The following is a 12137-nucleotide window of genomic DNA, read 5'->3' on the forward strand; positions in this document are numbered from 1 at the left end:
CTCCACATCACCCGCCAGACATTTTGTTTTCCCGCTGCCCATGCGCAGGGTGTCCAGATTCCGCTGGATTCTGGCCGTGTAGTTTTTTTCCGACCGATATTACTAAAGTGACACGCGCATAAAACAAGGCGCCAGGGAATGAGGTGCATGCTCATTGCACACAGCATTGACTGTGAGAGCCGCGTACGACCTCTGCATCCAATCAAAGTGCCGCTACGGTTCAATCGGCGGCCCCGCAAATTCTAGGAACGCAAGCAGAGCGAACAAAACGAGCGTATGCTGCAGGACTGTCCTAGATACGACCAACTTGCCGCCCACTGAGATGGAGGGCCATTCATGAGTCCCCCTGCATTACCCATTGCCGAGGTCACTTAAGTATTTCAATTCCCACCCATCTCTGTTTGGAATCTGCTTGTGCCGAACGCTAGCTGCTTTGCGCCGCTTGTTTTTAACGGAAGCCGCGTAACGCGCACAGCCAGTGTGGTTACCTCTTGGAGAATTCAGTGCTGCTCTTATGTATCTGGCCGCTTGATAGAAGTAAATGCTGAGATCAAAATGTGGATCATCATCGGCTTCTATCCCGTAATAATCTACAGGCAGCTCTCTGTAGAATTTAGCTCCGGTGTCAATGTGAAATCGGCCAGCAGCAGCGTTCAAAATGTGGGTGATACCCATTCGGCGAAGCTGGGCTTTGTCCCGAGCGGTATATCTGCAAGAAGGAACACCTTGGGCATACTGGGCATGTGAAAGGATTTCTCTGCCCACTGCCCCACAAATCTCCAGGCCAAACTATCATGGAATTACTTGTGCATAGATTGTTATTACAGTGCTGAAAGGCACGCTAGCTGCTTTGAAATATTAGCAAACTGGAGCAGCTCCATTTTTTTCCCCCATCGGTGTCCCCCACCCCACCCCCGAGCATAAACTGGCTTGTGAATTTCTCATTGCCACCATAGGTGTTTTTCTGATTTTCAAAATAGTTTAACAAAATATTTTTTAAGCACTGTTAGCGTACTCCGCTGCTGTACTGATGCAGTGCTTTTATGCTAGCACAGAGAAGATATGGTCATGCTCATTTTAGACCTTGGGAGGCATAAAAATGGTGTAAACCTGCCTCTCCTTTTTAGGTTCTGCTCTAAGCATAATTCAATCAGAGCCAAGGATTGGGCCTCCGTTAGCAGATGGCTCCCAAACCTTCCATTCTCCAGTGATTTCATCTGACAGTCCCCATTTATCACCTAGGTTTTGTCTTATTTTAAGGTCAGGTTCTTGAGGAGGCTCACTTACAAGTCTCCCACGTAGAGGTTTGGCCAGACTTCATTCACGTGGCCAGTGGAAGGGGTATGTGTCCACAGCAGGCGGTGAAGTTCTGTCAGAGGTGGCGTTTGGTAACTGCTCTGGCTTCTGGGGGTCAGGCTGGAAGCGCTTCGTATCCTGGGGCGCAGTAAGTCCTCTGTGCACAACGAATGGAAAGCCATCCTGAAATACAGAATGAAGACGACTTACCCCCTAATTTATACGGTGGTCCATTCTCCCTCCCACTCAAAAACTCACCTGCCATTGCAAGAACTTCCAAGGTCCCTGCCTTCAAAGAGCTTACCATCTGTCAGCTCTGTGTTGGTACAGCACTTCGCACAAGCGGGCCCTGATTCATGACAAGGGCTCGGTGCTATTCCTACAATATGAGTCACAGTAGGAATAATTATCTATTGCGCGGTTAAGGGCAGTATTTTGATAGTGCTGAATAGTTCCATTCCAATGGTTCTATTCATTGCCCAGATGACAAACTTCCACAGTAGGAAGGAACTGCATGAGCAGGGTGTAGGCGTTAGCACTTTGGAGAGGATTAATTTTATTTCACTTACTTTCCTCCTTTTCTCTCTCCTCTCTAGACATCTAGTCTGGAAATAACGGTTGGAATTATAGATGGAAACAATGCCGTAGGCGTTGATTGTGCCTGGCTTTATTCAGTCCCTTGGAAGAGTAGCTCTTTGGTTCTTTAACTGGACATGGGTTTGAGCTTTGGGACAATTCTTAGGAGCAGAAAAAAGCAGAAACACTCCAGCTGAGGTCATCAATTTGTCTACGCCACAACAAAAAGAATTATAGGGGGACAATTTACTTATGGATAATCCTCAATGAGCCTAGTTGGGCCACCGTAGCCCCTAGCTCACTCACAGCAACATTTCCCAATGATAAAGGACCAGAATGCTTTAGAGGGCTGGTCATAGGATATGGAACTGTCAGGGCTATTCCTCACTCTGGTACTCCAAGTGCAGAAGGAAGGGGCCCGCAAAGACTTTCAATATACCTTGCCACTATAGGCACTGGTTATAAATACTTCCCCCAGAATCACAACACACAGATTTTGGGGGGTTGCTGCCACCATCAAGTAATTTTTATCCCTAAAACTGGGGCAGACACTAGAAGCCACCCCCAGGTTACCCCAAGCTCTTCTGCCACAAGAGAGCTTAAAAAAAGAAAAGAGGAAAAACAAGCTGCCATCTCTATTAGCTGCCAGTCTGAGGCTATGTCTAGATGTGTTTCTTACACTGTGTTTTGTGGCACACCGGTGTACCACGAGGCAGTTGGAGGTATGCCGCAGAGAACAACAGAGTTCAAAATGGGCCCTTTTTTTCTCAATAACTCCCCTTTCTCTCCCCCCCCCCAACTTTTTTGTTTTGTTTTGTTTTGCTCAACAAAAAATCCTTGGTGATCCTTGTAAAAAAAAAAATATTGTTCAGTGTTCCTTGGTCTTAAAAAGTTTAAGAAACACTGGTCTAGATTGCAGAGTTCTATCAGAAAAAAATATGCAAATTGCAAATCGCAATTTGGGTATCTTTTTCCGCTTTCTTTTTCCTTCGGAAGAGGCTTTTCCAAAACTTGGCCCATCTGCATGGGGCCAGATTTTGGAAAAAACTCCTCTTTCAGAACATCCCTTATTCCTCTCTCTGAGAACACATCTGCTTTTTTCGGAAACGGTTCTGTAAAAGTGGATGCATTCCCTGGATGCGGCAGAGCTTTTCCGGGATTATCCCAGAAAAATTCTGCAGTCTAGACATACCCTGAGACATGCAGACACACACCCAGACAGACCTCCTGTACCTTCTAGGACACAAGAATCAAATCATCACCTTAAAGTGATTTTTATTACAAAACAAAAGACATACTTGATAAAGCATACTTGGTTGCTAGATGTTACAGAGCAACTAAGAAAAACAAATAAAAAACAGAGAAAGTCTGGAAAAAAATGCTTAGATGGTAAATGGGGAGGCATAGGTCTACACAGAGCAGATCAAACCAAACCACAAAATAAAAAAACATCCTGATTGTGACTAGATTCACTTTTCCCTTTACTTACTTCCAATCTTTTATTGGCTCAGTCCACTTCCATGCCCTGAATTCCCTGGAGGCATGGTAGTCCTGGCTGGGTTTAAATCATTCTGTCTCTCTCAACTCCTGGTTTAACTCTCCCACACAAAGAAAGCAGGCAAAGAATCTTATACAATTCAAATGTCAGTACTGCATGCCCATTGGTTCTTCTGGCCACCAGAGTTTAACCCCTTCATCATCGGGTTTTGGTCAGCGCTCCTCCTGTCCATTACGGGAGCCTTTACCAAATTCCCCATCTCTGCTTACTTTAGGCAAGAGAAGGAACACCGGCCAGACAAAGTGTGTGTGTGTGTGTGTGTGTGTGGGGGGGGGGGGTCCAGCTCTGAACTCCCAGAAGGGGCAGGGCTGGGGCAGCTGGCCATGAGCACTGCCCAGACCCATGGTGCACCCCCTGCCCAGGCCTACAGGCAGCCCGGAAAGCATGGTGTGGCAGTCCAGAATGATTTAAAGGGCCTGAAATTCTGGCTGCCATCACTGAAACTGCAGCAACAGCAGTGGCTGGAGTCCCAGGCCTCTTTCAATCACTGCTCCCCTTCTCCACCCCCCATCGATGGGCTGGAGCACAGGAATTTGCATCTAAGAACAAACACACTACACATCCCTCCAAAATCACCTTCCGAAAAGGGCTGGCTCTCGTCTCGCCGGTTTTGTATTCCAGCAAACGAGTTTACGAGAAGGGATGTTCACTGAAACAGTGAGCGTTACAATACGTTCATGGAATTCTAATCTGGAATTCTCACACACAAACCGTTCCACTACAACCTGAGGGTATCCCCAAATAGCTACCCTGTGTCTTAACAAGCCCCCCGTTATTTTGAAATATATTTTGAAATAACGGGTGCGCTATTTCGGCATCCCTGTAACCCTTGCTCCCTGAGGGCTAAGGGACGTCTCGAAATAACACGTTATTTCAAAATGTGGCGCTGTGCGAACGTGCCAAATTTCAAAATAAGCTATTTTGAAAGAGAATCGAAATAAGATATGCAATCTTATTTCGACTTTAGGGTACTGTGTAGATGCACTCTTATTCTAAAACTCACATTTATCCAGCCTGGTAGCCTCCATTTGTCGTTGCTCAATCCAAGTATGAGCTACTTCAAAGATACTTCCACTCCCCCTTCCAGTGCATAACGAACCTAATTGTGTCAATTCCTCCCCTGACTCCAGTGGGTGATCTCAAACACCTACATTACTTGCCCGATGTCACAAAGGAAGCCTGCGGCAGAAACAGAAATAGCATTTCCTGTGTCTTAACCACCAGACCATCTGTCATTCCTTTAAATAAAGCAGCTTCCCCCAGCATCCCCTACCTCATAATAGCTGCAGCTAACTTCCCTTCCTCTGACATATGCCCGTCCCTTGAAGAGTGGCTGGTGACCACTCTGGTGCAGCTGATGACCTTATAAGTTTCCTTCAGCTATTTTGGCCTCTTTATTTACTGCTTCCTGTTATTCCCCTCTGCTTTCTTTCTCTGCTGAATAAAATTCTCTGTTGACTTTAGTTAATATTGCTGAGTTTTTGAGAGCCAAATGAACTGATCACCTCGCCTCTCCAAGCCATACGGTAGTAATGAATTATAGCCTGTCTTGTGACCCGTCCAGAGTGCTGTGTGGATTGTGTTGCTGAATGAGATCTAGGAAACAGGGTGGCTTAAAATTCATCAGACTGCCCCTCCAGGAATTGGACAGTTAAATTATAGAAGGAAAGGGCAGTTTTTCCATAATACAGATAGAGTATTTTCTTAGATGTCAGTGCAGAGGCACCTAAAGCACCCATTCAGAATGTACTGAAGGCCTCAGCAGAGTGGCCAAGGACTGAATGGGCAATGGAGACTTTTCTGCCCTCGGGCCTTGTCTACACTAGGTCTGGAAGGTCACATTAAGGTGCGCAACTCCAGCTATGTAAAATATGTAGTGGAGCCAGCTTACCTTAAGCCGAGTGTGGTACCGTCTTCACAGAGGGAGACCAAAAGGAACAAACACTCCCATCAGCTTTCCTTACTCCTTGCGACTGTCAGGATTACCAGCACAGACCAGAGCTACACTCAGCCTTTGATTTAGTGGGTCTTAACTAGCCCCGCTCAATCAAATGCCAGAAAATCAATCTCCAGCGCAGCAAGTGAAGGCATGGCCTCAGTCTAGTAATTATACACTTCCCCCAGTTTCCAGCCTGTTGTCTGACTCTGTTCTGATGGTGAAAACACCTGCAATCCAACATTCCCTAGCTGTTGCACCAATGCTGCAGCTGATGAAATTGAATCGGTGCTAGGCAAGGGTTGGGAAAAGTGTTCATGTAAATGTATCTCTAGAGGTGGTCATTTCAGTAGAGAACAGAGCAATATTGACTAAGCAGTACAGGGAAGCTTGTGCTGTATGTGCCCTATAGATAAAGAGAAGATACGCCGAACGTTTTGGCAACTGAAGCTAAGATGGGTGAATCCCTCCAAAATCACCTTCCACTAAGGTCTAGATGTAGTCTCATCAATTTTGTATTTCAGCAAATGACTTTACCAGAAGGGATGTTCACTGAAACAGTGAGCATGACAGTAAACTCATGGAAATGTAATTGGGAATTCTCACATGCAAATATTTCCACGACAGCTTGATTCTAAAACTCAGATTTATTCAGCCATGCATAGAATCATGGCATGTATCTTCTGTGTCCAATCCAAACTAGCTATCATTGCTCAAATTTCAACAACAAAATACTCACAGCAAACCGAGCACCTATGATCCATAGATAGAAAATGGCTTGTTAGAAATCAGTTCCATAATGAGTCCATTCAAGAAAATAAATAGCTTCCAACGGAAAATTTACAAACAGAACACAAGGCAAAAAATTTACCGGAGAAACTATTCACTCCAGACTATTTTAGCTTGAGTTTTCAGTCTAGCACTTTTCACACACTATGTTCTCACATGCAAATTAATTTTGTATCCATTTATTTAACTGCACACTTTAAACAAAGTGATGAAGTTATTGTGTCTAGCTGCAATAAGAGATGCATGTTGCTTAAAACAAGGTTGCCCAACATTAATAGGAGAACACATTAATTATAAATAATATGATTGTCCAAAGACACTGTAAAGTATTTTTAAAATATATATTTAATGACTGGCTAGTTTAACTTATCTTACTTTGCATAAATCTGTTTACTCTGTATCTGGAGTGGCTTGGTTTTGTGGCTCACTTTATATGTAATGAGCTATATTGTCTGAAAATGCCCATCAGTTGGAATGCTCTTAATGAGAGTCATATGAAACATTTCTGGTCTTTGCCCTATTGAAATTGTATCACAGTAATTATTCAACCGTGTTAGAAGAAAGTTAGCACTATATTTAGATTAATTTTGAATCATTTTCTACTAGAGCTAGTAATTTTAGCTGAACTGTGTAGTGTAATTTAATTAAATATAAATATATATTTATATTTAATAAAGGTTAGCTGGAGAACCACAATCAGGCAAGTCTTTAATAAATTTGAAGGCTAGAAAGAAACATTATGATAATCTAGTCTGACCTCCTGTAGAACACAGGTCAGTGTGTCATCAGTGATTCCAGTATCTAGCACAACAACTCCTCGAGAATTGTTGATGCTGTTTAGCACACGTATTATGGTAATGCCTAAAGGCGAATCCATTCAGGGGGCAATTGTGCTAGACTTGGTGCAAATATGTAGTAAACAATAGTCCCTGCCTCGAAATTGCTTAGGCTCAGCCTAGGCTACCGCAGTAAGTAGACTTATGTTAAGCAATTCCAGCTATTTGAATAACAGAGCTAGAGTTGACGTAGCTTAGGTTGATTTACTGCAGTGTTTACACTGCACTGGATCAATGGGAGACGCTCTCCCATCAGCTTACCTTATTCTTCTCATTTGGGGTAGTTTACCGGGGTTGACAGGAGAGCGATCTGTGGTTGATTTGGCAGGACTTTGCTAGACCCACTAAATCAACCCCCAGTGCATTGATCACCAGTGTTAATCCAGCTGTAGTCTAGATGTAGGCTTAGAGACAAACAAGGGAGCCTGCATAGAGGGGCCGGGGAAGACTGAATAACAAAAGTAATATGCATAGAAAACAGTTGACATGTCTCATGGCAGCTTCAGTTGATGTTAGGCCTTGAAGTTCTGTTCACATGATCTCCTTCATTTCCCTTATGAGGATGCTGCGGTGGAGTCTCGCTTCATCATCAACTGGATGAGTGGGATAGCCTTTTCTTCCCACCCAGGCAAGCAACAATGTATGCCCATTTGGACTGCGTTCATTGTGGATTCTTCAAAGCCATGTTCATTAACTTTGGCCTGATCTGTGCGACCGAATTAGGTTGGCGTGATGCAGCTTATGTTGACCCAGCTATGTAAGTGTCCACACTAAAATTTCACTCCTGCTGATATAACTATCCCACTACACTAACAGGAGAGGAAGGAGTCAATGTTGAAGCAGTTATGTCAATGCACCGTCAATGTAGACTCTGCGTTACTTACAATGACTGGCTTTCAGAAGCTGCCCCGCAATGCCCCACACTCATAGCACAGTCAGTACAAGTGCTTTTGATAAGGATGGGCAGCATTGACACAACGAATATAGTGTGGAGATGCAAAAGTGATTTAAGTACTGCACATGCCCGGGTTGGCATAATTTTGTAGTGTAAATCTAACCTCGCAGGATGCTCTGAAGCAACAATCCTGGTGTGGGAACAACTACGCATTGCAAAAATATGGAGAGGACCTTTGAGAGAAGGTCCCTAAACACAAATCTCAGTCCTTTGAAACTCAGATTACTTTTCTGCTAGTTTCAATGTAAATACAATACTTGGCTAAATAAGAAGGCAGGAAATAATAGGGCATGTTGACTAGTGACTAAGTTCCTTTTGAGTCAGTACCGAGCCAAACTGGTGCCCATTGGTAAGGCTCACAGAGAACATAAGGCTGCACAAAATGGTGTTGGCACTTCATTAGGAGCTACCATGTTCTTTGCATGGAAGTGAAGCCAAGGCCCTAGCACCGTGTTCTCTTTAGTCCTTCCCTGTCCTTTTTTTTTTTTTTTTTTTTTTTTTTTTCTGGTGAGCTAGAGGTCCTGAAATTTTACTAAAATTTCTTGACATCAGTATCCTCACCTCAATAATCTATTCAGTGTGTTAATCCCATCAGGAATTCTCAGTCTGTGCATTTGTAGAATATCACCTTTTCCCCACCGTAATACACATGTTCACGCACCCTGTATCTCTGGGACCAATTCCAGGGCTAACAGCTGTGCTTGAAAACCACAAATGCTTTTCAGAAAACCTATCCATTGGGCCGATTACTCCATGACAACATATGTCCGAGGCAAGGTTTTATGCGTTCTTTGTTCTATCTCCACACATTATAAGTATCAGTCATCATTCTTCCTTCTTTCCGTTTAACCGAATAGTCTCACTGACACTATAATGTAGCGTGACAGACCATGTGACTCAATCACAGTGCTGACTGAGGTAGGACTGGCTGGATTTGAACACCATGATGCTGGCAGCTTCCGGGGCTGCCCAAGGTATTTGAGCGGCCAATTGTCTGTGAGAAAATCTCTCTGGCAGCTGGGGGATGTAATGGGAAGAGCATTGCCCAGTTGAGTAGGCACTTCCGGCCTACTAAGCTTAGCACCAGCTGTGTGTTTTGTGGAAGGTGAGGGCCATGTGCCTTGGTGTGACTGCAGAATCCATGCCAGTGACCTGAGACGAAAATGAATCCTTTGCCTGGTTTCTCTCTGGAGATTAGGTTGGTACCTAGTGACCTCTCTCAACACAGGGCTAGAGTGGGATGCTCTTATTCACACTGTGTAGACCTTACTCCATGTGAAGCCCCACTGAATGCTGTGGAGGTATAGATGGAAAAAGGTGTAAGATCCAAATGTCAATAAGGGCATCACTATTTGGCCTGATTTTCAGAGGATTTTGCTCAGCCTGCCCTGGCTCCTCGGAACTTCAGCTGGAGTTGTGGAGACGTCACCCTTCTGTAAAGCCTCTCACATCTCTCTTCCTTTCTCAGTGATTCCGTGGGCCAATCACCTGGGATCATAACCGATCTTGAATGCTGCAAGAGGCAAGACAGCATGTGGTCCCTCCAGAGGGGTCTAGCTTGCGCTATAGATACACTCCGAATGTTCTTGTGACATCAGCTAGTTGCTGCATCTCTGCTGGTGAGTATTAGGTGCACGTGTGTACTTGTTCAAGGGGTGAGTGTGGAGGGGATTCACTCTCTTGTGCGGCTGCTTTTATTAAGTGGAAATAGGCTCCTCAAACAGGTTGCCTCCTCTGCATTGAAGGCCACGGTCAGGGTTAAAGTTTGGAGCAACACAGTTCTTGCTCCTCTGCTTACGGGAGAGCCGCCTCCTCTTCCTGGCTTGGGAGAGCAAGGTTCCAACCGTACCACCCCTTCCTGCTTGGTTGCCACGGTGAGCATTGAGTCTACAAAACAGGCACTTCCTGCCGCTGGTTTTGTCAGGTGATGTAGGTGGGATTGCAGCTATGTCTCTGAGCTGTGAAGATAAACTCTACACACTCACCAGTATCAGCAGAGAGCCTGATGGTGGAATACCTTTCCAGAAGAGGATGGATATATATGTGCACTGACTGGGAAGATCTCATCATCTCCATGCTGGAGGAGGAAGACTTAAGGCTTGATCCAAAGCCCATTAGACTCTCCTCGACTTAGATCAGCCCATTCCCTGAATGTGGGGAAAAGCCACCATTCCCCGAAAAGTAACCTGAGGACATCTGTCTGAATGTAGCTGCAAGAGGGTGTGTAAGACCAGAACTCTAGCGGTTGTGAGGTATAGAAAGTGGCTGACTGTGGAAAGCAAGATACTGAAGTGGCTGTTTGGGCTTGAATACTGATAAATACATGGGTGAGCTGGGTTAGAAAAGGACACCCAGGCCCTCTTTGCTGAGGCATTGAATTAAGATTCATATCATAGCTGGGGTAAGATTAATAAGGCCCAGACCTGCAAACCTTGACTCTTGTGAGCATTTCCCCTGTCTTGTGAAAAGCCTGCTGTGACGGGGTGTGCTTACCCTGCACTGGGCTAGGAGGGCTTGATGCCCTGTGAAGGGAGGAAGCCTTGTTCCCTCCCCAGCCGTACTGAGCATGCTCCAAGGGCTGGAACAGTATAAAAGAGGGCAGCTCAGCTTAGACTGGGCTGGACACCGGAGGAGAAGGACATGGTGCAGGAGCTCCAGAGGTACCCCAGCCAGAGGCCTGGAAGATGGGAGCCAGAGACTTGAGAGACTGCATTGAGCTCAGGGAGAGGCTGGTGCCGTGGAACTAGAGGACCCAGAAACTACATGGTCCCAATGACGGACCTGGTAGGAAGTGACCCAAACTCTCTTGTGTTACTGACTCTAGCCATTAGGCTGTGCTGTCTCGGGATGAGGTGTGCTTACGTGACACCTACTCTTGAGCAAGGGTTTGCAGACTCCGGTGTCTAGTCTGTTACTTGACTATAGGAGGAAATTTTTCCTTTTATTAAATGACTGCAGCACAGAGCTCTGGGGAGCACGGCAGAAAGAGAACACGCAGAAATCCATTTTCCACAGCGCCTGCACCCCTGCTGCCTAGAAATATTTTGTTGCTGAATTGGGCCCTTTATTTACTAGTTACGAACTTTATGTGCCACTTTAATAGCGTGCATTGTAGCTATTTAAAGCCCAGCCTTAAACAGGCCCAGACATTGTGTTAACAAGCTGCACGTTACAATGTATTTTTTTTGTAACTGCTGGTTATACCATCAGCTATTAAGAATTTATTACTGCTGCATTTTAGACCATGCTCTCCAGTAACTTTCATTACGGCCATCTAGCTCTCATTAAATAAATATTCGTCAAGAGCAGGAACCCCAGTGTAAAGTGACCCGAAAGGTTTTTACCTGCCAAGACCGGAGGTCAGGCCCTTAGGTGTCAATGATGCTATTGGCATTTGCAGGGAAACACAAACATGTAAAACTGTGCAGGGAGTCGGTTTCCTCCCCAGTGCTAGGTGCTCATGAGGTCATCAGCTTGGAACATGAGAAACATGGAGCCCTAAGGGCCTCAGCTTAGCTCTTGGCAGGCGAGCGAAGGAAGCAGCGTGGGCCAAATCCTGCAGTCAACCTCCTCCCCACCCTTCAGCCCCTTGAAGACGTTGGATTTTTTTTGGCACAGCGAGAGCAGAGAAGGGCAGTGGGAGGGTGGCCTGTGACAGAAACTGTCGTGACTTCACAGAGCTGCCGACCTTCCTCCATGCCCATCAACCGAAGGGGCGGGGCATCAGGCAGAAAGGGAGGGGTCTCGGGAGGAGCGAGGCTGTTTCCTCTAGGCGTGGCTGGCCCCTGGCAGGTGGGGGAACCTTCCCATACTTCCCCCACCCCCAGGCCAATCTGGGAGGGAGGGCGAGGGAGAATGCAAAGTCTCTCGCCCCCTGATCCTTCCCTGCCAGCAGCATGCGGCACCTAGAGGGAACCGCCAGCTGTTTTGAATACCTAGTTTACAACCGAGTAATCTGAGAATTTCAGAGGCTTGTTCAGTTAATGGTCTCTCTTGCTGGGCAAATGCATGGGTGCTGGGCAATGTTCCCTGTAATCTTTTCCAGCCATGTGTTGATTTTTCCCATCCATGTGCAGAATACATTTTTATGTGCACCACCAGTGGAAGCGCAAAAAAAAAAAAAGTTGTGGATGCTCTGCTAATCAGTTAGGTGGGATCTGAATCTCTCTTAGGTGTCCAGCTTACAGAGAA

At 45.6% G+C, this 12137-nt stretch overlaps 2 protein-coding genes across 6 annotated transcripts in view; both read right to left on the reverse strand.

Annotated features, from left to right (window-relative positions):
* Window positions 1–622, reverse strand: part of LOC102452319 (dual specificity phosphatase 29) — an 81390-nt gene extending 80768 nt beyond the window's left edge. Inside the window, exon 1 of the mRNA XM_075935768.1 lies at window positions 489–622. The gene's annotated coding sequence lies outside the window, so the exon portion shown is untranslated. The remainder of the gene's footprint in view (window positions 1–488) is intronic.
* LOC102451909 (dual specificity protein phosphatase 13B-like) overlaps window positions 1–12137 on the reverse strand; it is a 41556-nt gene that overhangs the window by 13455 nt on the left and 15964 nt on the right. For 3 of the 5 annotated variants that reach the window (XM_025186275.2, XM_006126345.4, XM_075935766.1), the window contains exons 2-3: window positions 1288–1479; window positions 489–709 (exon numbers count right to left, since the gene is read on the reverse strand). In XM_025186275.2, the coding sequence (XP_025042060.2) occupies window positions 489–709; window positions 1288–1478 (412 nt within the window). In that variant the 5' untranslated portion in view covers window position 1479. Of the gene's footprint in view, window positions 1–488; window positions 710–1287; window positions 1480–1554; window positions 1676–3361; window positions 3672–12137 lie in introns of those variants that run through there. The other 2 variants (XM_075935767.1, XM_014575158.3) reach the window with 2 other exon arrangements.

Source organism: Pelodiscus sinensis, chromosome 8 (genome assembly GCF_049634645.1).
Source record: "Pelodiscus sinensis isolate JC-2024 chromosome 8, ASM4963464v1, whole genome shotgun sequence".
Lineage (NCBI taxonomy): Eukaryota > Metazoa > Chordata > Testudines > Trionychidae > Pelodiscus > Pelodiscus sinensis.